The sequence below is a fragment of the Eleutherodactylus coqui genome, chromosome 4 (genome assembly GCF_035609145.1).
Source record: "Eleutherodactylus coqui strain aEleCoq1 chromosome 4, aEleCoq1.hap1, whole genome shotgun sequence".
In the NCBI taxonomy this organism is placed as follows: domain Eukaryota; kingdom Metazoa; phylum Chordata; class Amphibia; order Anura; family Eleutherodactylidae; genus Eleutherodactylus; species Eleutherodactylus coqui.
Window position 1 is genome coordinate 81,752,922 of NC_089840.1, and position 27,737 is coordinate 81,780,658.

Sequence of the window (27,737 nt, forward strand, 5' to 3'; positions counted from 1 at the left end):
GATGCCGGCTCACCGCACGGACAGGTGCAGGCACACCCCACAGCGATAGAAAAACAACCCCGCCCCCTCCCCCTCCCCCGACACTTGCGTGGATACCAGGATGAAAGCAGCATTTTATTTTGACATCATGGATAAAAACCTCTTCCAAAAAAAGTTTTCTTGCGCTTCCCTGTTACAAACAGAGCTCCTATTCACAGAAACACGGAAGCGCAAAAAAAATCTTTTTTGGAAGATGTTTTTATCCATGATGTCAAAATAAAATATTACTTTCATCCTGGTGTCCACGGAAGTGCTGGGGGTTGTGTTTTCCAATGACAATACTTTCGGCTAACTGCCACCCAGCATGCCCTCGGGGGGCTGAGCTATTGTCCACCACCCTAGAGCATCCTCAGCTCATACATTCTTTCACATGAGACCTACTTTGCCCTGTATCTCAATGGCAGCCACTATGCGGGCTCTGCCAGGAGTAAACATGGCACCTTATTTCGTTCTCTTTGGGACCACGTGACGAGGACGAAGCAACGCCCACTTAGACTACGAGCACTGTAGAGGCTCCGAATCTGCCCTCAGCCGGAGCGTTGACGCGGCCACCATAGCCGCTTATAATGCCGCTCCTGGCGTCTCATGTGAGCGCGGGGGGCCGCCGGACATGGGGACTTCTATCAAGCAGAGCATTCGGAGCTTTCACGAGACCTCTACATTTTACACACCACAAGCACCATGGCGGGTGAGTGCGTAGTGACGTCATGACGCGCCGTAAAGCGTGTGCGTACTGTCGCGTGTGTGACGTCATCCTGCCTAATGTAATATGCTTGTAAAACGCGTCAGAATGTGAATATGGTCTAAGAAATAGTATAAAACAGTGACCTCTGGACGCCCTTACAGTGATGTCACTGTACGACGTGATAGATAAACTCATACAGATTTAAGCATACATAGAAGTTTTTTAGCGTATGGTCGTACGTTTCCGTATAGTTCTCTGTTTTTAAGTAGCCAACAGTATGTTTTTAACTACATGGTCTTCTATACAGGGACCGGCCTGTATTTGTGCTTTAATGGTCAGGACTACAGATGAGCGAATATACTCGTTTCGAGTAATTACTCGATCGAGCACCGCGATTTTCGATTACTTCCTTACTCGGGTAAAAAAGATTCGGGGGGTGGGGGGGTAACAGGGGTGAGCCCTCTCTCTCTCCCTCTCCCCCCCAGTCCCTGCTGCAACCCCCCACTCACCCACGGCGCCCCTCGAATCTTTTCGCCCGAGTACGGAAGTAATCGAAAATCGGGCGAAAAAGGGTCGTCGCCGAGTAGGTTCGCTCATCTCTAGTCAGGACACAAAAACACACTGATTGAAATGGCTCATTCGTCAGTTCCAGATGAGTTACGGTGCGTCACACATCTTGCGTATCGCACACGCGTTTGTACACCTCCATTAACTTCTATAGGGATCCTTTGGTATTCAAACACGTTGAAAAACAGGCATGCATGCGCCAAATTACGGAAATGTGAATGAACCCATTCACATCAGCGGGTCCTATTCTCTGCATATTGCGCACCTGAGGCCGCTGTCACACAGGCGTAAGCATTTGCACAATGGGAGTTGCATTTTTGCGCGGGTCAGTGTTTTTACTGTATTTGTTGCACAATACACTGCGCCAAAATGCACTTCATGCTGTGAAATATGCCCATGTGACACCGGCCTGATGGTCCAACGTTATTATATGTCCAATGTTAACTGTTTTTATTAAAGGGGTTGTCCCGCGCCGAAACGGGTTTTTTTTTCTTTTCAATAGCCCCCCCGTTTGGCGCGAGACAAACCCGATGCAGGGGTTTAAAAAAAACCCGGATAGTACTTACCCGAATCCCTGCGCTCCGGTGACTTCTTACTTACCTTGCGAAGATGGCCGCCGGGGTCTTCTCCCATGGTGCACCGTGGGCTCTGTGCGTTCCATTGCCGATTCCAGCCTCCTGATTGGCTGGAATCGGCACACGTGACGGGGCGGAGCTACGAGGAGCAGCTCTCCAGCACGAGCGGCCCCATTCAGAAGGGAGAAGACCGGACTGCGCAAGCGCGTCTAATCAGGAGATTAGACGCTGAAATTAGACGGCACCATGGAGACGAGGACGCTAGCAACGGAACAGGTAAGTGAATAACTTGTGTATGGCTCATAATTAATGCACAATGTACATTACAAAGTGCATTAATATGGCCATACAGAAGTGTATACCCCCACTTGCTTTCGCGGGACAACCCCTTTAAGTGTTTTTATTAAAGGGGTTGTCCCGCGCCGAAACGGGTTTTTTTTTTTTTCAACCCCCCCCCCGTTCGGCGCGAGACAACCCCGATGCAGGGAGGTAAAGAAAGCTCACCGGAGCGCTTACCTTAATCCCCGCGCTCCGGTGACTTCTCTACTCACCGCTGAAGATGGCCTCTTCCTCCGTGGACCGCAGCTCTTCTGTGCGGTCCACTGCCGATTCCAGCCTCCTGATTGGCTGGAATCGGCACGTGACGGGGCGGAGCTACACGGAGCTACACGGAGCCCCATAGAAGACTGCAGAAGACCCGGACTGCGCAAGCGCGGCTAATTTGGCCATCGGAGGCCAAAAATTAGTCGGCTCCATGGAGACGAGGACGCCAGCAACGGAGCAGGTAAGTAAAAAACTTTTTATAACTTCTGTATGGCTCATAATTAATGCACAATGTACATTACAAAGTGCATTATTATGGCCATACAGAAGTGTATAGACCCACTTGCTGCCTCGGGACATCTCCTTTAAGCGCTGCGGAATATGTTGGCGCTATACAAATAAAAGATTATTATTGTTATTATTTAAAGGGGTTATCCCGCGGCAGCAAGTGGGTCTATACACTTCTGTATGGCCATATTAATGCACTTTGTAATGTACATTGTGCATTAATTATGAGCCATACAGAAGTTATAAGAAATTTTTCACTTACCTGTTCCATTGCTGGCGTCATCGTTTCCATGGAGCCGTGTAATTTTCAGCGTCTAATCGCCAGATTAGACGCGCTTGCGCAGTCCGGGTCTTCTTCTTTTCTGAATGGGGCCGCTCGTGCCGGAGAGCGGCTCCATGTAGCTCCGCCCCGTCACGTGCCGATTCCAGCCAATCAGGAGGCTGGAATCGGCAATGGACCGCACAGAAGCCCTGCGGTCCACCGAGAGAGAAGATCCCGGCGGCCATCTTCAGCAGGTAAGTAAGAAGTCACCGGAGCGCGGGGATTCAGGTAAGCACTGTCCGGTTTTCTTTTTTAACCCCTGCATCGGGGTTGTCTCGCGCCGAACGGGGGGGGGGGGGGGGGGGGGGTTGGAAAAAAAACAAAAAACGTTTCGGCGCGGGACAACCCCTTTAAGTGTTAATGTAAAATAAACAAAACTGAAATTCCACAGTTATCTTAGGTTTTATTTTATGGGGTTCCCCATATACTACAAGTGAGATGTTACTTCTGTACCTCTGCAGGTCTATACGATTACGGCAATACCAAATTCATGTAGTTTTTAATGTGTTACTATTTTTCCACAATAAAAACACCTTAAAACTCGCCGCATTCCAAGATCCGTAACGCTTTTATTTTTGACAACAGAGCTATGTGCGGTATTGTTTTTGCAGGATGAGTTCTAATTTCCATCGATGCCATTTTGAGATCCATGCAACTTTTTCATCGTATTTTTTTATCAAAACATGAAAAACATCAAGTTTGCCCTTTTTTTCTTTTATAGCGCTTAGGGCGCATTCAGACGACCGTATATCGGCCGGGTATTCACGCCGGCCAATATACGGCGTCTCTCTCTCTCTGTGCTCTGAGCTCCCGCCCCCTCTCTGCCTCCTCTCCACCCTCTCTCCGCCCCTTTGTACTATTTGCAATAAGGAGGTGGGATGGGGGTGGGGCTAAGTGGCGGGAGTTAGCTCCACCCCATCCCGCCTCTACTCATTGAAAATAGTTCAGGGGGGGTGGAGAGGAGGCAGTGATGGGGCGGGAGCTCAGAGCACTGCTCCCAGCTCTTCCAGCCTCCCCCCCCTGCAGAGAGAGACGCTGTATATCGGCCAGCGTGAATACCCGGCCGATATACGGTCGTCTGAATGCAGCCTTACCATGCGGTATAAATAATGTTTTTTTCTTTGGAGCAATACGATTACAGCTATACCAAATTTTTATATTTTTTAATACTTTGACACAAAAAAAAACACTTCATAAAGAAAAAAAATAATTCAATTTGTATTGTTGCTTCCACAACCTATAACATTTTTATTTTCTCACAAAATGAGTTGTGGGAGGCCTGTAGTTTCCATTTGTACTATTTGGGGTACATATGACTCATAATGGCCGCTGGTCATTGACACCTTCTTAAAACTGCACAGATAGTTCAGTGGCTATAGTCAGGGCCATTCATGGAACTCAAAGGGCCCCATAGCCAAAACCCAGAATCCCCCTCCACAAAATAAAAAAATTGTATAGTGCCTCCATTTAGTTATAGTGCCCCCTCTATAGCCCTAAATAATACCCCCCCCCCACCACCACCACCACCTCTCCGCAGCTGCATTTAGCAATAATGTCCCCTTCTGTGACCTTACTTAGCAATGCCGCTTCCTATGTGGCCCTGGCTACTTAGTAATGTTACCCCTCTCCCCCTGCTGGGCAGCAAAGTGTTATCAAGCAGCAGAGGTCTCCCGCATGCTATCACAAGATGCTGTATGCAGAAAATAATCTGGCTCCTCCCCCATCTCCTGCAGGTTAGAACCTTTAGGGCTCATGTCCACGGGCAAAATAAGAATTAAAATCCGCAGCGGATTTTAACTCTTCTCCCGCACGCGGATCCGCACCCCATAGGGATGCATTGACCACCCGCGGGGTAGATAAATACCCGCAGGTGGTCAATAAAAGTGATTTTAAAAAAAATGGAGCATGGAAAAATCTGGACCATGCTCCATTTTCATGCGGGTCTCCCGCGGGGACGGCTCCCGCGGGCTTCTATTGAAGCCTATGGAAGCCGTCCGGATCCGCGGGAGACAAAAATCAGATTTTACTCACACGCTCCGGTTCTTCTCTTCGGCGCGGCGCCATCTTCTCTGTCGCGGCCGGATCATTTTGCTTCGGCCCGGCGCATGCGCGGGGCACGTCACCGACGTCATCATGCACATCCGCCGAGCCGAAGAAAGAAGATCCGGCCGCGACGAGAGAAGATGACGCCGCAGCGAAGAGAAGAAACGGAGCGGATGGGAGGTGAGTTTATTCTTATTTATTGTTATTTTCAGCGCTCATGTCCGCGGGGCAGGAGGGACCCGCTGCAGATTCTCCATGGAGAATCTGCAGCGGATCTGATTTTCCCCGTGGACATGAGGCCTTAGGAACAGGACTAGAGTATACCTTTTATTAAAGGGGTGTTCTAGCACTAAACTGGCATCAGGATAAGTCATCCAAAGTTGATCTGTAGGGGTCTTCCCCTTAGGATCACTGTCAGTCAGTTGGTTCAAGAGGCCATGGCGCGTGGGTGAGTGCTGCAGCCTCTTCTCAGGTCAGTGACGTCTCATTCAACAGTTGGTCGGGACTGCACTACCAAACACCGCTGCTATATAGTGTACAGTGCTGTGCCTGGTATATACTGAAGTGCTCACCCGAGTGCCATTGTCACTTCAATCAGCTGCAGCAGGGATACCGAGTGGTAGATATCTGCTATCCACTATTGATGAGCTATCCGGAGACGGGCCTTCTTGCTGAAGTGCTCTTCCATGTCCATTAAGCTGCTCCACAGCTCTGGCTGACAGCTGTAGCATCCAACTAGGAGACTACAGCTGTCAATTAGAGCCGCTCCGTGAAACCCCCCTGATGAGTTTGATGGTTCACGATGACTCTTTCAGACGCACTTGGGCATATTTACTTAGGCCGGCTGCACACGGCTGTGACGGGCTCCGCCGCGGAATTCCGCGGCGGAACCTGTCACGGCGCCCCCCAGAGACCCCCAAACTTACCTGCGGATCCTCGCTCTCGCATGACGCTTCGGCGTGACGCGCCGCAGCGTCATGTGACACGCCGGCCACGTCACATGACACGCCCACCGCATATGACGCGGCGGCGGTAGGCAGAGAGGCGATTTCACGCTGTGTAGCACAGCGGAAGATAGCGTGAACGGACGGCCTCCATTGACTGCAATGGAAGTCGTCCGCGCGTACACCCGCGGCAAATAGAGCATGCCGCGGGTGAGGACGGGAGATTTCACGGTGCGGAATTCCACACCTAATAGAACCTAATAGCTGCGGGCAACGCAGCGGATTTCCGCCGCGAATTACGCGGCGGAAATCCGTCCGTGTGCAGCCGGCCTTAGAGAAGAGTTTTCTACAGTTACATTTGTGCTGGCTTAAAGGGGTTGTCCGGCCACACAGGGTAAAAATTTTTATAATGCTGCTGCTTTCCTTTCAGTAAGGATAGTAACACACAGCATACAGGGGCTCAAACCGGCCAGCAGATCAGCTGCAATGTCAGTTTATTACCTTAGAATCTGATCTTCACTGCAGCTTTCAAAGATGGCGCCTCTGTGCTGCCTTCCCACAATGCTCTGCGCTCTCCCTCTTCTGTGTGCGCGCTCCCGATGGCAGTAAGAGACATGAAAAGGCAGGATTTCATGGCCTCCCTCAGCTCACGTCCTAGCCCCGCCCACGACACGCCCACCTCTATTGAACTGCTCTACAGTCTCTCCCCACCCAGGCCCCGCCCCCTGCTGCATACTATACTCAGAGGGGTTGTAGCCAGGGGACACTTATACACTCATGGTTCAGGATAAAATCCTGGCATGAGTGTATAGTGAATGGAGAGGGGCTGGGCAGAGCCGAGAGAGAACTCTCCTGCAGCCCCCCACTGCAAGGCTACCTACTGCCCCCCCACCCTGCTAAAGTAAAGTAAAACAAAACATTTCCCCACACACACATGCCCTCATAGTGCCCCTCCCCCTTACAATGACCCCTCTCCCCCACTTCTGTCAGCCGGGTCCCTGCACACACACACATCACTGCACCCCCTTTGCACACATACATCCAACCATCGATCTCTCCCTCTCCACCCCCCCCCCCCTTCCCCCGGGACTTCTGACAGCCGGGTCTCCAGACACCACGAACACACACACACATCACTGCACCCCCCCCCCTCCTTGCACACATCCATCCATCCATCCATCCATCCTCCCCCCTCCTCCCTCCTCCCCCCCCCCCCCACGAGAGCCCGCCCCTCCACTCATTCTTACCTTGGAGATGAAGAGCCAGCAGCCACGCCAGAACTGAGCTTCCCAGCGGCTGAAGTTCTTCTGCACATGCGCAGAGCTGTGCTGGAGAAGCATGTCCCTCGTCCCGACAAGAACAGGACAAGAGACTTGTCGGAACCCATGGCAACCGAGGAGCAACACAGGGGGGGGCATCCCAAAAGGTAAGTGAATAACTTCTGTTTGCCTAATTTACAATGCACAATGTATATTACAAAGTGCATTGTATTGGGCAAACAGAAGTAATGAGACCTAATGTTTATGGCCGGACAACCCCTTTAAGTGTGACAGATATATTAAGAGACCTTTTAACCTCTTAAGGACATGGCACTCCCCTCCTATTTTTGCTTTTTCTTTCCCCCTTTTAAAAAAATCGTAACTCTTTATTTATCCATCGACGTCGCTGTATGAGGGCTTGTTTTTACGGGACGAGTTGTGTTTTTCAATGGTGCTATTAAATGTGCCATATAATATCCGAAAGTGTGGCAGGACACCATTTGAGAGGAGCATGTTAACGGTAAATATCTGTCATTGATAAATAGTCAATTCTATGATAAGAATTATTGATCAGAGAGGAAGGTATAATCTCTGCTGCAGGGGTGAAATGTGCTCTCTGGGTCGGATTGTGAGAGAATGGATATACAGGATATTTTTATGTATTGCAACTCCTTTGGTGTAATAGTGGTGGTGCGAGGGCAAGGGTATACTGTTAGCGTTACAATGGGTTTCTTGGAATAGAAGAATATCACTCTCCGCCTTTCTGAACAGAGCTGACCTCTCTAGGGGTATTATATAATGAAGTAGGTTTACTACCAACCGTAGCAGACATAAGACAAGCATTAAAAGACAGTATCCTTTATGGAAGGAGTCCAGCACGCGGGTAGGAACCAAAAAGTGTCTTAAGGAGACATCAAACTAAAACACATACAAAGTATTGTAAAATCATCAGGATAGGTCATCAATAGTTGATCAGTCGGGGTCCGCCGCTTGGGACCCCAACTGAGCAGCTGTGCAGGCGCATGCTGTCAGCGCCACAATAACAGAGGTCAAAGCGGAAGACTCCATGTCGACCTCCTATGTACTGACCAGTGCTTGTAAATGCAGGCACGGCTCTCGTTGAAATCAAAGAAAGCTGTGCCTGCAGTTACAAGCACCGGCCACTACATGGGAGGTCAGCGCGGAGATTTCCGCTTCAAATACACAGAGGTCAGGTAAACCTCGCATCGCACTCTCATGCAATGTGTTCTCTGTCCCATTGAAAACAATGGGCAATGCGTTCCGAGGACTGCAAAAACATAGGAAATGCAAGAACACCTCACTCCTGTATATGACTGCATTCAAAAGAATAGGGTTCACATTTGCGCGAGTTTTGTGAGTCTCGCAATGCACCAAGCTTGTGCGAGATTCTTGACCGTGTGAAACCGGCCTAAAGGCCACCAAACATTTGATTCTGAAACTCATTGTAGATCTAACTACTTTAGGCCGGTCTCACACAAACGGTCAGATTCCGCAGCGGAATGCCTTGTCACCCGGCGTCCGTGTGAGTGACTGTCGCGGATTCCGTAATCCAAATCCGGACGTGTGAGACCGGCCTTAAGCAGGAAATCTAGATCCTCAGACTGTAAGAGGGGTTTACCAGCAAGTAAGGCCAAAAGGCTTCTCCCTCCTTAATTACATCTGATCCACTGTAATCAGAAACATTTATATGAGGAGTTATAAGATAAGGAGATTTAACCCCTTAGGTACTGGGAAGAGATCTCTTCACCCCTTAGTGACGAAGCCTGTTTGCACCTTAGTGACAGAGCCAAATTTTGGAAATCTGACATGCGTCGTTCAACATAGCATAACTCCGTAAAGGTTTTGCATATCCAATTGATTCTGACATTGTTTTTTCGCCACATGTTGTACTTCATTTTGGTTGTAAAAAGAGACCGATATAATTTGTGTATATTTATTAAAAGTACCAATATTGGAAAAATGTTGAAAAAATTGTCATGTTTTTCACATTTTCAACTGTAATATCTCAAATATGTCCAAACATACTGTACAATTTTTTGATTAGATATATATTTCCATCTGCTTACTTTATTCTGAATGCACACTTGAAAAACTTTTTTTTTTTAACCATTTATAGGACGTACAAATTTAACATACTTCTCAGCATTTTGAGGAACACTTTGTTTTCCTGCACCAAGCCAAGTTTGCAAAGGCTCATGAGTGTCAGAATAATAGACCCCCCCCAAATGACCCCATTTTAAAAACTACACCCCCTAATGTATTCACTGAGGGTTGTCATGAGTATTTTGACCCCACCAGTTTTTTTCAGGAATTAATTCAATTTAGAGGAGAAAAAATAAAATTTCATATTTTTGCAAATATGTCATTTTAAAGACATGTTTTTTTTCCTATAGTGCCCAGGAAAATGAGGATTTACACCCCAAAATGGATATCCCCTTTTCTCCCGTGTTTAGAAACATACCCATTGTGGCCCTAATCTTATGTCTGGATGCACAACGGGACCCAAAATGAAAGGAGTAGTCGGTGTCTTTCAGAACAGAAATTTTGCTTGAAGGCGTTTTAGGCCCCATAGCACATTTGTAGAGCTCTTGAGCGGCCAAAACCAAAGAGAACCCCCACAAGTGACCCTATTTTGAAAACTAGACCCCTTAACGAATTTATCTAGGGGTGTACTGCCCATTTTGACCCCACAGTTTTTGAATGAATTCAAACAAAGCAAAAGGAAAAAAAAAGTGATGTTCGTTTATTTTGGCAATTCTGTCGTTTTAAAAACTGCTTTTTTTGTACAGCACACACATGAATGAAGACTTGCACCGCAAAATGGATACCCCTGTTTGTCCCGTGTTCAGAGACATACCCATTGTGGCCCTAATCTTATGTGTAGATGCACAACGGGGCCCAAAATGAAAGGAGTAGTCGGTGGCTTTCAGAACAGAAATTTAGCATGAAGCTGATTTAGGCCCCATTGCCCACTTGTAGAGCCCTTGAGCGTCCAAAACGACAGAGAACCCCCACAAGTGACCCCATTTTGAAAACTAGACCCCTTAACAAATTCATGTAGGGGTGTACTGTGTATTTTTACCCTACAATTTTTGAATAAATCTAAGCAAAGCAGTTGGAAAAAAATTACAATTTTCATTTTTTTGGCAGTTGTATCAATTTAAAAACAGTTTTTTTTGTACAGCACACATAGGAATGAAGACTTTCACCCCAAAATGGATACCCCTGTTTGTCCCGTGTTCAGAACCATACCCCTTGTGGCCCTAATCTACTTAAAGGACGCATGGCTAGGCCTATAATGGAAGGAGCACCCGTTGGATTTCAGGGTACAACGGAATAAATTCCAGGCCTCATTGCCCACTTGTAGAGCCATTGAGCGTCCAAAACGATAAAGAACCCCACGAATGACCCCATTTTAAAAACTAGACCCCTTAATGAATTCATCTAGGGGTGTATTGCGTATTTTGACGCCATAGTATTTGAGCAAATCTAAGCAAAGCTGAAGGAAAAAATTACGATTTTCATTTTTTTGGCAATTTTGTCAATTTAAAAACTGTTTTTTTTTGTACAGTGTACATAGGAATGAAGACTTTCACCCCAAAATGGATACCCCCGTTTGTCTCGTGTTCAAAAACATACCCCTTGTGGCCCTAATCTACTTAAAGGCACATGGCAAGGCCTGTAATGCAGGGAACACCCGTTGGATTTCAGGGCAGAACTGAATAAATCCCAGGCCCCATTGCCCACTTGTACAGAATAAAAATTGACTCCCTAAAAATATCCCCCCCTCCACGCCCTTTTCGGCGTTCCCCAAATCTTAGATAAAAGTAATAATGTGAACTGTGTGGTATTTCCGAAGACAGGGGTAATTACGGAGGCTGGTTGGGATGGGTACATGGGGCAATCAAACCGTGTATCCCCCCTCCTCTCATGCTTTTTGGGGGTATTTCTTGACCTCAGTAGTGGGTATGGGGTGTAAAAAGTGGCGCTCTGTGAGTTTCCGTAAGCTTGATAAGGTGCGGCGGTCTCGCACAGAAGACGCTCAACAAGCTGCTCCTGGAACTGCAGGAAGGCGAACGTTCCCGGGGCTGCTTGTAAATTGCGTATTACAGGTAGCGGTCTGAATAACGCCGGGCTCACGCAGCCGTAGGTGGAATCCGCTTGCAGAGGCCCACAGCGGATCCCAGCTGTGAGCCCGGCTGTGACCCTGCGTACGGCAGCGTAATGTACTGCGCATAACTGCCTACTCACACAGGCGGTCATGCGCAGTACTTTTTTTTTGTTTTCATTTCCCGAACCTTCGCTTAGCGATGACGTGGGTACCCGCAGCCCGTATGCAATGTAGTTGCGTATGGGCTGCGGGTATATCCGTGACCATGGAGCACAATGGGCTCTATGTTGCGGATATCTGCAGTAAAATAGAACCTGCTGCGTTCTCTTTTCTGCAAGTGGATTACGCAATTCCGACCCGCTAATGTTAGCGGAATTGTGTAATCCAATGCGATTAATCTGCGTAATACCACGGATCAGACGCATGCGGAATCCGTAATTCCTATCCGATCATGTGAGACCGGCCAAAGGTAGATCGCTACCTTTTTTTTCACGTGACCGGGGACCGCTCAACGAGGCCACCTGTCACTGCTCCAGGCTCTCTGCGACCGTTGGTCGCTGGGAGCAAGGAGATTTTAAATTTCCTAGGCACCCCGACTCCTGCACATGTGTCCGGTGTTTTGCCGGCGGTCGCATGTGCAGAATCCGGGAAAGTTCACGGAGGAAGATCGCGTCAGGGTGCAAATACGGAGGCCTCTGGTAAAAAGTTTCATCTCCTCTCACCGATCGCATCGGTGAGGGGAGATGAACCTTCACCTTTTTTTACTTTTACGTGATCGCCATTATCCATTGGATAACGGTGAATACGTGATCAGGAACCGCTCACCGCGGCCCCCCGTGAAGTCTCCAGGCTCTCAGCTAAGTTTTGTAGCCAGGAGCAGGGAGATTTTAAATCATCCTGGCAATCCACGGCTTTTGCGCATGCGCCTGCCATTGTGGCGACGGGCGCGTGCGCAGAAGCTAGGGTAAGGTCCGCCGATAAATCCGCGGGCCTTAGGTACGTCATTTCATCCTCCCTCACAGATATGATCCGTGGGGGGAGATGAAACGCAAGCTTTTTAAACTTTTTTAAACTTTTTTTTTTTACTCTTACACTTTCTTTTCTTCACTTTTTACACTTTTTTTTACTTTACATGATCACTGCTATCCATTGGATAACAGTGATCATGTCCCCGGTATAATCTCTCTGCTCCTGGCTACACATGGCAGCCAGGAGCAGAGGGATTTTAAATTTCCCGGGGCTCGAGCCCCTCTGTGCACGCGCCCGATGATTGACATCAGGCGTGCATGCGCAGACGGGGACTTCGGGTCCCGGGACATCGGGGAGGACTTAGGTGAGTATTTTCACCTCCCCTCATGGATCGGATCCATGAGGGGAGGTGAAACTGACACTTTTTTTTTTAACTTTTTCGCGATCGCCGCTATCCAATGGATTGCGGCGATCACGTGCCCGGGGACTGCTCACAGCAGTCCCCGGTAATACCATCTGGTTCCCGGCTACCTTCAGGAGCCGGGAGCCAGGAGATTTCAAATTTGCTGGGGGCTCCCGGGCTTCTGCGCATGCGCCTGACGTCATCGTCTGGCGCGCATGCGCAGAAGGTCGGCGGCGGGTCCGGGAGGACCAGATCTCCGGGGGACACCGCGGACAAGCCGGGTGAGTATTTTCAGCTGCCCTGATGGATCCAAACCATCAGGGCAGCTGAATATCTACCTTTTTTTACACTTTTATTTACTTTATTGCGATCTGCGCTATCCATTGGATAGCGCCGATCGCAATGCCAGGGGTGACTGCCCGCATCCTGGGATGACAGCTACATGCTGTCGGCTACCTGCGGGCACTGACAGCATGGAGCTGTCATGTCCTCAGGCAAGTGGGCATTAATCCTAAGAGGACGCATAAAACTACATCCTCTAGGATTAAAGCCCACTTTCTGAGGACGTAGAATCCTGATGGGGCCGTCGTTAAGGTGTTAAAAGCCTCCATAGAGCTATGCACCTCTGCCTTTACAATCTCCCTGTCACCTGTCCACGGGCTGGGTGGATTATCATGAGTGGATTCCCACCGCAGGAGATCATTTAAAATCACCGTGATTAACCTATCATTATGATAGGCTCATCACGGAGAATCACAGCATGACGCGATTTTCAGACACGAGCAGAAAATCGCGATGGATTTCCATCGTGTACATCGGGCTGCGCTTTCCATAGTTATCCTATGGTAAGAGTTTCAAGCGTTACCCACGTATGACTTATCGCCACAGATCACGCTATGAACTATCGCCCGTGGACAGTCAGCCTAATAGTCTGAATTAGAGATGGAGATTCATCAGCTACTACTTTATCCATACAAGGCTAACACAAGGCTCTAGTAGAAGCAGAAGGGAGTTTCTGTTTACATAAAGCACATTCCCTATTCTTAGTTTTACTTCAAGCCTTCTTCTGAGTATCCCTAGAATTTCCTGGATGTGATCCGGGCGATCAGAGCGCTGACCATCCCTATTGCTCTGCATGGTGTGGAAATAGGTCTGAAAGTGTGTTTTAGCATACCAATGTGCCAGCTGGGACCCTCCTGAAAAACACGCTCCATTTCACCCCTGTCCCTTCTATTGCTGCCTGCCAGACATCAATAATGTCTCCATGAAAAGGCCAGTCCACTGCTGAATCAATACAGTGCAGAAAGCAAGTGGAGCCCAGCAGTAGCAGGACCCCACCCAAGCAACATGGAGCAGTAATGCCTTGACTCACCCCAACCTACAGATCCCTGGAAGTAAGGTGGGCCCAGTATCCACTACAGGGGAGGAGGGGAGACCAGACTTTTCAGCATCTCCATCCAGAGAGTTAGGCCTCATGCACACGGGTCAAATTTAGCAGCGGATCCCACGCTTCTCAGCATGCGTGGGCGATTCGCTGCTCATTGTGCCCATTGATGTGTGTGGAGATTCCTCTCTCCACGCACACCAGCAGATTTTATTTGTGGCCGCTCTGCGCCAAAATAAAATCGCAGCATGCTCTATTCTCAAAGCGAATATGCAGGAACGGCTTCCATTGACTTCAATGGAAGCCGTCCCTGCTGCGGCACTTCAGCAATGAGCATTAGTGTTGCAGATCCGCATCATCACCTAGGCAACAGCGCGGGGAAATCTGTACTGCGCATTTGCACCGGCGGCACATCCGCAGTACAGAAGAAGAAGACTTCTGACAGGTACGCAGGGTTGCCGGCAGTAGGCATGGGAGGATTCCGTGCGGAATTTCCCACATGGAATCCGTGCGTGCCCGTGTGCATGAGGCCTTAGGCTGAATCTGGAACTTTAACCAGTAGCTCTTTTATATGCGGCGCCTGTAAGCGATACGGAAGCTTGTTCTCCGAGAGATCCAAGAGAAAACAACCTGCACCATGGACAGGAACTGAGGATATGGAGGGTGTTCCAGTGATCTGAGAGGTTCCTGTCTGGATCGGAGGTGGTCTCTCTGGTGCTGTCATGGGTGTAAGGGAAATCGGGTGTGCAAGATTTATTAAATATTTCCCACTGGATTTACTCCTCAGCCAAAAGTCCTTAACAAAGTTCCAATAGCAAATGCATTTTCCTGGCTTATACAGTACTTTTTGAAATTTCCTAATGGATCCACATGTAATATGTTGAATGATCTATTTACAGAGTTGTCCCTTTGTCCTATGACTTGTATGAGGGAAAGGCACCCGGACCGCCTCTGGTCTTGCTTCATGGATTGTTTGGTAGCAAATCGAACTTCCAGTCTATTGCTCGATCTTTGGTGCGACGGATAGGTAGAAAGGTAAGTGGTTCTTCTTGTTAGCGTCACAGACAGATCGGTAAGTTGTCTTCAGAAAACTATTCTTACATTTGATTTCTGAGATGAGGCAAAATTATTGCAAATAGCAAAAATCCTCTATGTGCTACTAATGAGCACTAATCAGTCTTAACAATAAAACCACCTACCTCATATTGTGTAAGTCTCTCTTGTGCTGCAAAACCACTAACATGGGCTCCGCAAGACCTCTGAAGGCGTCCTGTGGTATCTGGCACCAATAGAGACAGCAGATCCTTTAAAAGGGGTTGTTTAGTTGCAAACTATTGATGCCCTAGTCTCAAGATTAGATAATACTAGATTAGTGGAGTTCCACCAATGGGGAGCCTTGCCGACCAGCTGTTCCAGCTGTCGTCATCCAGCTTTGTATTACAAAGTTCCTCTTGAAGTGAATGGGAACTTTGTAGTACCAAGCCGAGCCACTGTAGAGGGAATGAAGATGCCTGCTTCCAGCAGAAACCAGCTCATTGCACGAGTGCACCGATCCAGCAAGCAGCTGAGCGGCAGGAGTCCTGAGCGGCAGACCTATTGATGGCATATCCTGAGGACAGACCATCAGCATTTTACATATGGACACTCCCTTTAAAGGGGTAATCCCTTCTCGGCTTTTGATGGCTGAGTTGGAAAAACTCTGCTGCTGTTAATCTGTGAAGATCTCACGGCGCATGGAAATCTAATCTGACTCTTCAAATTGCTGTCCATCAGCTCTACCATATAAGTCTATGGGGGAGTATGCGCAAGACAATATGAAAAGAGACAGATTTCTGTGTGCTGCGTAATCTTCACTGGAACCACTAAGTGGGCGAGTGTGAAAATATATCCTCCTGTAACAGCACCATAAGCTTATTATATGGTGCTGTAGAAAGGTGTTGGGTTCCCTTTAAAGAGACCTCTGTCACCTACTTTTAGCCCTATAGGTTAGGCTTATCTGCTGGAAGTAGCTTACCCTCTCAGTCCAGAGGATGTGAGTGTTATATTTACCTTCCCCATCGTGCTCCAGATGTGAGCGCTGGAAGTCACCCCTCCAAGCATTGAGCGGCATGCCTAAGTAGTCCACCCATTATAAAATTAGAACGGGCGGACTACTTAATGACGGGGAAGGTAGGTATAACACTAACATTCCTGGACTCAGCGGGTCACCTACTTTCAGCCCATAAGCTTATAAAGCTAAAAGCAGGTGACAGATTACCTTTGAGTAAATTGCAAATTGGGGTTTTCATGGATCAGATCTGTTTTTCCAGCAAAAACAGACAAGGTTTATCCAACATCCATTAAAAGAATGGCCTGTATTGTAACTAGTAAAATCCCAACACTACAGATAGATATCGCGCTCCTTCTGATGTGTTTCAGACTGACATGTGGTTGTTTTTTTGCATCCATTTGAATCTTGCAAGATGTGTGCATCTCTTCAGCTTGGGTAAACTGGTATACTTTCAGCATATTCCACAGATGCTTGATTGGATTAAGATCTGGGGAATTTGGAGGTCATTAAAAAAGTTGATCGACAGGGATTCACCCCTCAGTATCCCAGCCAATCAGCTGATTGTCTAGCCTGCTGTCGGTGCAGCAGAGCCGGATGTCTTCATCAGTAGCTCAGGCGAGGAAGTGTAAGCGCATGCTTTACTCCTATTGAAATCAATGGGAGTGCTGTACTTCTATTACACTTCCTGCTCCTCATCATGGTCAGAATTGAACATCCGGTCCTGACTGCATTGAGAAGCCAGAAGGGTAATAGGAGGCAGCGCTTACACTTACTCCCCTGACCACTGATGACAACATCCGGCCCGCTGGACAATCAGCTGATTTTGAGAGAAAAAAATCTGCACCTATAGAGCGGATTTTGACTCTGTTCTGGATGTAGAAGTGCTGCAGAATTTTTGCAGCATTTCCTCTACATGTAAACGTACTCTAAGGCCCTCTTCACACGAGCGTATGCATATTTGCGTGTGCTTGAGCCTTGTGTATTTGCGGGATGAATTATGTTTTTTTTGTGTGTATTGGCATATTTTACTGTACTCTTTGTGCACACAAGGTATGTTCATTTGCGTTCAGCAAAATATACGCACCAATTGAAATGACTAATTAGTCTAATGAGTTCCAGATGTGTTCTTTTTCCTGTGCAATTACACTGTGTTTCATGCATCTCCTAGAGTATTGCATACGAATTTGCGCATCCTCATTGACTTCTGTCGGGACTTTTGGTGTACAGGGAAACAGTATGCTGCAGGTTTTTTTCTGCACAATCGAAATACGCAGGTAAATGCGCGCATGTGATCGAGCCCATTGAAGCGAATGGGTTCTATTCTCTGTGTATGGCACGCACAAATTTTGCATGCACAAATACGCCCGTGGGAACGGGGCCTAAGGCATACAAATACGTCACAGTATAGAAATAGCATAAATAACACACAGATTTTGGTGCGCATTTTGCTGTGGCTGTATTTTCCGCCACGTGTTAAAGCCCCCTTGTAGTAGTAGGATTGGTCTTCCGGGAGATGCAAAGGAATATTTTTCGAAATAGCAGCTCTAATATTTTACATTATTTCTTTTTTATATTTAGTTGTAGATCAGAATGTAAGACTGATTTAACCTCTACACAACAGGCAAAGCCCTTTCCATTGTATGTGTGTTTCCTGTCTAGGTACCTTAACAAAGGATGTACAGTAAGTGCCGAGGCAAGTATGGTATTTGTTCTCTCTTCCGCAGGTGCTGACATTAGATGCCCGCAACCATGGCAACAGTCCACATTGTGATGTCATCACGTACCCTGCCATGAGCGATGATGTGCGCCACCTCTTGCAGCAGCTAAACATTTCTAGTTGTGTCTTGATTGGTCACAGTATGGGAGGCAAGACTGCCATGACCATGGCACTGCGAGAAGTAAGTGGTACAAATTCAAATTGTTGGTGCAAAATGTATTGTAGTCGGTTCAGACAGTTATATTCTGATAGAAAAGTATAGAGTTCTTGCTGCGTGATACGCACGAGAAATAGAGCACACTGCGATCTTTTTCCTGTGCGTATCTACATGCACTGCTTACATGCTAATGTAAAAGGATCAATGAAATTCTATCATTGGCTTCATTCACCTCGTGTCACGTGGCTTCCCATCGTCCACATAATTGGCGCCAAAATCACGGTCATGAGTTACTTTTTAATGTCATTTAAAAAGTAACTCCCCACAAAGCATAGTTACGGCATTGTTGGGCAGATTTTACTATTTATGTCAAGAGCCATGACTTTTTCTGATTAGTTATCCATCGCTTGCACATATCCACAGTGATATGTAACTTATTACCTTTACAAAATGTATATACACACAACTGACTCTCTTATCTTTCTCAGCCTGACATGGTGGAGCGCTTAGTATCTGTGGACATCAGTCCTTCTCCAACGGTGCCTCAGACTGGTTTCCCCGAGTACATCAAAGTTATGCAGAATGTACGTTTGGAAGGGAAGATGCCAAAGTCTACAGCTAGGAGATCAGCAATGGAGCAGCTCAGTGCGACAGTCAAGGTATAGGAATGATCTATCATTTTTTTTTTCCATCAGATAATATGACACACGCGGTGATAATAAGGCTGTGCTCATATTACATTTAATATACTCCTGGAAAGCTCTACATGTATATTGTGGCAAGTTGGGGTTACTTGCCCAGGATCTCTTGCTTACTTTCCCCTGCCCAGCGGTGGCAGCACTGTAATGATGTCCAGAAACACCAGGTAAAGTCCAAATGTTGGTTCCTTCAGCATTTATTTTAGCATAGCAATGTATTCAGTCTACATACAGTCCAGCATGTCATATGCAACTTCACACTGTTGTCCGTCACAGTGCACACAGCGGACCTTCCAGGAAGGTGACTTCGCCCCGATAGGCAATGAGCGAGGGACAACTACCCTGTGTCTGCTCTGTGCTTCCAGGTCCCTCACAGAACAGCACCCGGTCTACATAGACCTCAGGCCCAACAGGCCTCAATGGACCTAAGCTCCACAGGCTTCAAGGACTCTGAGTCTGTGAGGGAGGGGAAATTTAATCTGTGTAGCCGCACCCTTGCAGGTGCAGGTTAACTAAATCAAACACAATGACTGTGCTCAGAGGCCCTCTACAGGCCACTCTTGCTACTGCACTGTCAGAATATGTTTAACGTGTCCATAGTGTTACACTAGTGCAACGAAGGCTAAATGAATGTCGTCTTAGCTTCTAGCTGGTAAATCGGTATACCATAAAAAAGTTATGGTAGAAGCAGAAAAAATGGCAACAGCATGCAAAATAAATTTACTATCAGGGGTATGAATACATATAATCAATACTCTAACCACATTAAATAATGCAAGGTTCTTGGTATATAATTTGATCAAATTACATTGGCCTATCTACCAACGTCCAGGTGACCAAGCTGTCAGATGGGTCCTAACGCTAATACCAGGTGGTAAATCTCAACCTGGGAAAATTGGGTTCTTACCTCTCAGAATGCTCCTCTTTTTGGACTAAGCCTACAAATGAAACCAGGGAAGGTAGGATACCATTCATATGCTCCCGTAGGAGGGACAGAAGGTAAATGGGCGGCAGATGTGCATGACCAAGTGAAGATTAAATGGGTATAATTCCAGGTAGAACTGCTCTAATATCTAAGGGTGCGTTCAAACGAGTGCATAAACGGCGCGTTTTTGCGCCCAATCTTATAAACGTGACCATCTGAGGCATTGGTTTCCAATGTATTCGTTCGCACGGGCGATTTTCCGGCGCGTAAAAACAGCAACCCGAAAAAAACGGAACATATGCGACCGAAATACGTGCCAACGCATATTCGATGGCCGAAAAGACCGTTTGAAAAGTAGGAACAAACGAAAATACGCTTTCTAGCTCTGGTCGTGATCGGCGAAAAACGTTCTTTCCGGCGATTATACGCTGCGCTCGTGCGAACGTAAATACGCCTACGCTCGTGTGAACGCACCCTAAGACTGCTTTCAAATCTGCAGCGGAGGGTTCATTTTCCTGCAAGAAAGGGGAATCCCTTGGCTGAACAGGTCCATCTTCTGACAAAACCGAATAGCGGCACTGAATGGACCCCATTGACTCTAAAGGGGGTTCATTCGGTTTCCGCTCTGTTGCCCAGCATTTTACCGGAAGAAAAAGCCACACATGCTGCCGTATTTCTTCTGGTATTTTGTGCCGGATTTGCGACAGGACCTCCGATTTGGGGGTTCCAGCGCAGATGTGAATCCGGCCTAATGCAGATTAGTTCATGAAGAATCGTTTCAACTGTGGCTAGTTCACATGTTGGTGTTTTACTTACAGGAGGCTTCTGTTCGCCAGTTTTTGCTAACCAATCTTGTGGAAGAAAACGGTAGTTTTAAGTGGCGAGTAAATCTTGATGCCATCTCGAACAATCTCCAACATATACTAGACTTCCCGGAGTTTGATTGCTCTTACCCTGGACCCACACTCTTTCTTGGAGGAGCTAATTCTCCATACATCAGGTGAAGTACCTTATCCTAGCAAAATAAGATATGTCAGTCACAAAAGATGCGCAGTGTTATTCAAATATCACAGATCCATATAATCAAAGTTCAGCAATAGAAAAATTGTTCCATATAATCAGAATTACAGTCACCGAAAACGGAGTGCCACCCGCAGGTTTTCGTTACTTCATCTAAGCTTTGTTACGTCTGACATTTGGAAACAGTTTAGAGGCTCAATAAACATTATTGACAGAGTTCATTAAAATCAGTGGGATCTTCCAACTAAACTAGAATGTCTTTGACCGCATAAAGTGAATGTTCACTCTTGGATACTTTTTTTTATTCTTTTAATTTCAATAAGCTCAAAATGCTGAGCTAACGGTGGCTCAGTGGTTAGCACGGTTGCCTTGCAGCACTGGGTTCCACCAGAGACAACACTGCCTCTAGTGGTGGCTGCAGACAACTAGTGTTATGCTATAAATTTGTTCAGTGATATTGAGTTCTGTATAAAAAAAATAAAGCTCTGCCTGCACAGAATGTTGCAGCTCATTAATTTCAATACACCACAAGTAGGACAAAATACATATTGTTTACAAATGAATTGAGCATTGATTTCCTTTAGGCCTCCTGCCCATGGACGGAGCTGGATACGCCCGCTGTTTTATGCCGCAGGCATCCTGCGTCGATAAACAAAAAAGTCCCTGCTGGCCATCCCGGAAAAACACGCTTTTTACTAGGTTCTCGGCGGTCTCCTTTAATACTATATTAATGGGGACTTCCTGCCACGGAAAAACGCAGTAAAATAGAACATGCCGCGATTTTTTTTCTGCAGCATGTGAGGATTGAGCTATTAGGTTCAATAGAACCGAATAGCTGCTTTATTCCGCCATGGGGAACGCAGCATAAATCTGGCCATGGGCATTGGCCCTTAACCCTTTCCAATCCACTGTCTGACGTCTAAAGACATTATGATTTAAGGCTGATGTTGCAAGACACCCGTCTATGTTCTCTTACTATATATTGCCAGCCTCTCTGCTGTTGGAGCCTATCCAACGTGTCACCTCCTGCAGTACTGGCTTTAGCCAGCAGATAGCGCCATTGTATAACAGCAGAAAAAGAGTAAGCCCCCTAGGAAAACCAGGATATAAATTGGATTGGAAAGGGTTAATGGGTTGTACTGGAATCGCAAGTTATCCTTTATCCACAGGGGATTGCTGGCTCCATTAATTTTCATTGTGACTACCGAGGGACAAGCGCTCAGGTATTTCCATCAGCCCCATTGAAAGTAATAAAGCACCGACGGTGCATGCTCAGCTAGGACTCCATTCTTTCTGATGTCATTGCAGGAGTAGATGCGACCCCCATATTAACAGACAGGGACAGTGTCTCCCCTTTTTGAGATTGGCTAGGGTTTCTGCGGTGAGATGTCCACTGATCAACAAGTTATCCCCTCTCCTGTGGATAAGGAATAACTTGCGATTCTGTACAATCCCTTTAATGTTTTCGCTCAAAGTCTCCACTGTCAACAGTGATCACTGTATTTATTTGCCTAAATTAATCCATATTCATCACAGACTAGCTTCTTTTGTTAATTTATGAAAAATCGTATTTAGATTAATGAGCTGTAGTCTAATATGGCGTTGTGTTAAAAGGTAGTAATTCACTTTAAGGGTATATTTACTGTGGGTTTGGAATAGTTACAGCGACAAATCCATACCATTTTGATTTGATTGCAGATTTACCAATGCGGAATGTTTAAAAAAAAAAAAGCTAAAAAGCCACAATAGTTTGGATTTATTGAGGACTTTGACATCCCCATTGAACTCAATTGGCAAAAGCTGCAACAAATCCATAGCCAATCCACGGGATAAATTGATTTGCTGCAGACTGAAAATTTACACCATGGATCGGTTTACATTTCATATTTTCTCTTCAGTTTGTGAATGAGATTTCTTGAAATCTCAACCAAATTGCTTGTGCTGGAATACACAATGCAGCGTATATGCCATATGTGACCATAACCTAAAGCGACCTTCTCTAGCCAGTGATTAGCTGAAGCAGTCACATGTCCTTGGTCCTTGTTAGCAGCAACCGGGAAGGACAGAGAGGAGCAATTAAAATAAGCGGAGTAATTATAAGGAAGTGAAGCAATTATATAAGACATTATATAAGTAATGGGAAAATCCCTTTTAAAACTGCATTTACATGAATAATGAGTAGCTTGGAATATACAATAAATCCTGGCACACGGGCTGTATTCACACGGGTGACTGTGATTTTGCTTTGTGAATAATTGACAGTCTTCCTTGTAATTTCCTTGCTATTTTCATGCATTTTTATCACACGTTTTTTCTGCTCTGTACTTGTTCGTTTTTTTTTTTTTAAGTAATCCCCATAGTACCCTGCTTTAAAATCGCATGTAAGTGCAATGCATTTTTTTCACACTCCCATAGAAAATAATGGGTGATTCTTGAGCAAGAATTACCCAAAAATTGGACATGCACCATTATTTCTAACTCCAACTATCAGGCCTCATGTCCACGGGGAAAATCAGGCCCGCTACGGATTCTCCATGGAGAATCCGCAGCGGGTCCCCCCTGCATTGCGGACATGAGGGCTTAAAATAAGAATAAACTCACCTGCTGCGGGCCATGCGTGTCTTCCTTTCTTTGCGGCTGGATCTTCTTTCTTCGGCCGGGCGGATGTGCTCGGCACGCCGACTGCGTGCCGGGCACATCCGCTGGGCCGAAGAAAGAAGATCCTGCCGCGAAGGAAGGAAGATCTGCATCGCCCGGAGCAGGTGAGTTTAATTCTGGTGCGGGTCTCCTGCAGATCCAGACGGCTTCCATAGGCTTCAACAGAAGCCTGCGGGAGACCCGCGCCTAAATGGAGCATGTCCATTTTTTTTTCATGCTCCAGAATTTTTTTTAAATCACTTTTATTGACCATCCGCGGGAATTTATCTACCTGCGGGTGGTCAATGCATCCCTATGGGGTGCGGATCTGCGTGCGGATGATCCGCTGCGGATTTTAATTCTTCTTTTGCCTGTGCACATGAGGCCTCAGTCTGATATCAAATTTACTTGTATATGAGTTCATTCAGATAAATAGGTTATTTCCCAGCGTGCATCTCGGCATCGGACAGAGCTTGCATGGGAAAATTACCTGTGTGAATACAGCCGTACAGATTTCACTCTTGGGGAAGTCCGTCTGAGCTGAACACTTGCATACAAAGAGGTTTTGCTTGGAAAGGAGTTGGAAAAATTGATCCTTCATAGCAAAATAAAGCTCTACTATTCCCCCCAAATGGAGTTGTCCGTTAGCGTTTGCTATGGCTGCAATAACCTTCATCTTTTTATATACTATGCCGACGAATCCAGTTTCCGATATCAGTTCAACATAAAATGTTTTTATTAACCATGAATCCAGCAGTATAAACTATTTTCTGTATATTCTTTTTACATCTAACACATTATTTACTACTGCTGCTTCTATTTCCAGTTCAGAGAATTATCCTGACATAGAGCGCCTCTTCCCGTGTGCAAGCGTGGAGTACATTCAGGGCGCGGGACACTGGGTACATGCCGAGCAGACACAGGAGTTCCTCAATGCCATCTGCAACTTTGTGGAGTCAACGTAACACAAGACAGAAAGCTCTGTAGAGCCAGTCTGTGGGAAGTGGTTCTATCTGTTCAGTATTGTGCCGTCTGCTGGGAAGCTTTATAGTAGTTCTATGAGGTTTACATGCGGAAAGATTGTTTGAAAACTAATTAATATGTAAGTTATTGTTAAAAATGCTAGATGTAAATTTGCATCTATTTGTATATTGGAGAGTAGAGCAGGAGTCGGTGTACTGTATACGGTCCTTTTTTATTTTATTGCAGCTATATTGGCTGCCCCTTTTGAATTCAGTTCTCAGTCACCGATGTTAATCCTTCGCTTGCTGACAAAATAAGCCTCATCAGTTTCTAAAAATTGAGTTCACTGGGGACAGCCATGAAAGGGGTATTCCCAGAATTGACATTTATCACCTATGCACAGGACAGGTAAGAAATATCTGAATGCTGGAGGTCCCTTCTCTGAGAATGCCATTGATCACCAGAATGATGGTCCCATACGCCCTTTTGGCTCTCACTGCACTCCCCACAGTAAGGAGGAACTTGAATTGATTGGCGGCCGAGCATGCACCCTACTTCTATATTTAACTGTATGGGACTGCCGAAGAGGACTCAAGAACACTGGCTATCTCTGGCCGTCCCTTAGTGCTCATGGACATGGGCGTACACAAGTTGCACCCGGCATTCTCAGACGCAACTCGACTCACAGTACATGGACACATATGCGTGTGCTAGGCGGGACCCTATATGTCCGATATAGGTCCGTGATATGGAACAGAATAGGACGTGATGGGTTTTTTTCCCCCAGAAATGGTCATCATGAAAAAACACCAGTGTGTGTATAGACTAATTGGCTATAATATATCCGTCAAATATACGGATGGCACACAGACCAAATATACGTTTTGTGTGCATGAGCCCTTTAGAGTTAAATGGAGCAGTACTGTGCATGCTTGGCCTCCGCTCCGTTCACACTCTTCTTTACTGTAGGGAGCACAGTCAGAACCAAAGGGGGACATTGAATGCCTGTTCTTATGATCAGTGGCGTCCCAAAGATAATTTTTCATATATCGTATTGATAAGTGATAAATATCAATTCCGGTAATACCACTTTAATATTTATATGTATTTCTATGGCACTGAGCTAAATTGGTTATACTGTATATTGCACACATTTCTTTTACCTTGTATTTGCCTTTTGTAAAGTTGACATCCAATAAAAATTGAAAATATGTCTATACTGTGTATATATACATACATACATTATTCTTCTGAAATTAGGGGGGTTACTTCTGCTGTCATTAGTGATGCAAGCTGTAACTGCATGGAATCAACCATAAGCCCTTTTAGGTTGCTATCGCACGGTAATCACTAGCGCTCGTTTTCCTGATAATTTCCAGGCTGATCCTGTGCTTGCAGGTGTAGCCCGGCAATCGTCAAGAAAATGCAAGCACTGGCATTAGTCACTAACGTTCATCTAATAGGAGCCTTAGGCCTTATGTCCACAGGCGGGTTTGTATTCCGGGATCCACGTGGGGCACCCGCGCGGATGATCCGGAGTTCAAGCCACCCATAGACAATTGGGCGCTTGCAGCTTAATTAAACCATGCGAGTTTGTTTTCCAGACCTGGCTCCGCTTTGCTGCGGGTCCTGCAGGGACTGCTTCCATTGAAGTCAATGGAAGCCGTCCAATCTGCGGCACATCCGGAACTGTCACTCCGGGTATGCTGCGAGTCCCGCGGCAAAGCAGGAGACTTAGATAAAATAAAAATCTCCACTGCGCACGTGCGGGGCGCGTGCCGGCCGGCGGGCTCGCCCACATACCGGTCCGCCTGCCCGCATGCACGGAGGAGACGTCGGACAACCCGCACGCATCCGGATTGGTAAGTAATGTCCTCATGCCGCGGGCAGGGTGGGATCCCACAACAGGGCTCCCACCCATGGAACCCGTCCGACCCATGGACATTACTCTGGCAGAGGCGTCCAATAAATGCTCATTCTGAGTATTGCCCTGTGTAGACAGGACAGCGATAGGCCTGCAAATGAAGCAAAACTACGAAATTGCTTTGTTAGTGCTGTGCAGTAATTCGTTCTGTGTTAAAGGGGGTTGTCTGCCTTCTTTTCCACTGATTACCTACATCTGGATAAGTGATAAGTAGTTGATGAACGGGACCGATGTGTAACTGGTTAGTAATACAACCTACTCCAGCAATTACCAGGCAAGCCAGTCGGGCTTTTGGATCGCGTATTGGATCATAGACCTAGTTTGTGCTTGCTAAATTTATATGGTATTGCATTGAGCGTGGAATTAGGGGGTAAAATAATTGAAAGCATTCCAGAGTAACCCTATCTAAGAGAAAGAAGCTTCCTGATTGGACCAGAAAAGAAAGAAGAAGTGTGTGTCTTAACCTCTGCCGAACACGATAAAGTCGTGCTCTTCTGCTCGCTCATTTCTGTGGAACAACTGGTGAAAGTGAAACAGTTGTAAGACGAGACGTCCTCTAACTGCCTCTTCTACACATCAGCCAATTGTCTGTATATCCTACTTCCTGGAAAACACGCCTGTCAGTCTGTAGTGTGGAGTGAGCTGAACCCTGCAGAATAGACGGCGCTGCTGATCCCTACTAGATGGCAGGTAATGTATCCTGTTTAGGAGTCTGATTTTAATGTATGTAAAGTATAATTACATAATGCTTGTGTTAGTTATATGCATTTCCTAAAAACCGATCTCTTCACTCCTGAGCTCTGCTGTCAGACAGAGATCAATTCAATACTCTACAAGACATTGGACTTCAGCAGTAGTCACAGTAAAGTATTCGGAGAGCTACCAGCACAAGTATTACACAACTGTATGGCAGATATACAGAACAGGACTGTTGAATATGACTGAGCCCACATAATATGTAGAGCGGCAGAACAAAGTTTTTATCAATGAGTGATGCCTTCTTCCTGTACAGTGCTAGTTGTATAGAGGAGAGGTGGTACACGAACGCTATTTTCACATATGTTTTTCTTTTATCCAGCGTAGCTTCCATTTCTGGTTTCTAGCTTTTATGCTATAACAAGCATGGAGATGGAAATCTGGACCAGGATGGGGTTTAATGTGTGAGATGGAAACCTTTTTGGTCTCTTTTTCAAAAGGTTTCCATCCGTACCTGACTTTGTAGCTGGATAGAAAAGTGTTATCCTCTGCACTTATCCATCCAGTGAAAAAGACTGATAGGGTTAAAAGTCTTGTGAAATAGAAATCAAAAAAGTTTCACACATTAAACCCTATGCTGGTCTATCCAGATTTCCATCTCCATGTCATTCGCTGCATAAAGACAGAACTCCTACTGGATGCTATGCGAAAGTAGTCTTACAAGACACGGATTGTAACAGCTGTGGAAAGCAGGATGCACAGGCTGTATATATTACATGGAAGTGGTCTTATCCTAG

General features: G+C 46.3%; 2 protein-coding genes across 3 annotated transcripts in view; both read left to right on the plus strand.

Annotated features, from left to right (window-relative positions):
- Nucleotides 1-509: 509 nt before the first annotated feature.
- On the plus strand, nt 510-25,511 carry ABHD11 (abhydrolase domain containing 11). Its single transcript, XM_066599776.1, has 6 exons — nt 510-727; nt 15,053-15,188; nt 17,928-18,101; nt 18,566-18,736; nt 20,519-20,700; nt 24,184-25,511. Exons 1-6 carry the CDS (start codon nt 606-608, stop codon nt 24,320-24,322), a joined length of 924 nt encoding a protein of 307 aa, XP_066455873.1. The 5' UTR covers nt 510-605; the 3' UTR covers nt 24,323-25,511.
- A 1,255-nt stretch (nt 25,512-26,766) lies between these two features.
- Nucleotides 26,767-27,737, plus strand: part of LOC136625527 (caspase-1-B-like) — a 69,480-nt gene continuing 68,509 nt past the window's right edge. The window contains exon 1 of one of the 2 annotated variants that reach the window (XM_066599778.1): nt 26,767-26,934. In XM_066599778.1, coding sequence (XP_066455875.1) covers nt 26,928-26,934 — 7 coding nt within the window. In that variant the 5' untranslated portion in view covers nt 26,767-26,927. The remainder of the gene's footprint in view (nt 26,935-27,737) is intronic. The other variant, XM_066599777.1, reaches the window with a different exon arrangement.

Coding starts and splice junctions, on each gene's coding strand:
- ABHD11 (XM_066599776.1), top strand. CDS start 606: ATGCCGCTCCTGGCGTCTCATGTGAGCGCGGGGGGCCGCCGGACATGG. Junction 15,189..17,927: donor TGCGACGGATAGGTAGAAAG/GTAAGTGGTTCT, acceptor TCTCTTCCGCAG/GTGCTGACATTAGATGCCCG. Junction 18,102..18,565: donor TGACCATGGCACTGCGAGAA/GTAAGTGGTACA, acceptor TATCTTTCTCAG/CCTGACATGGTGGAGCGCTT.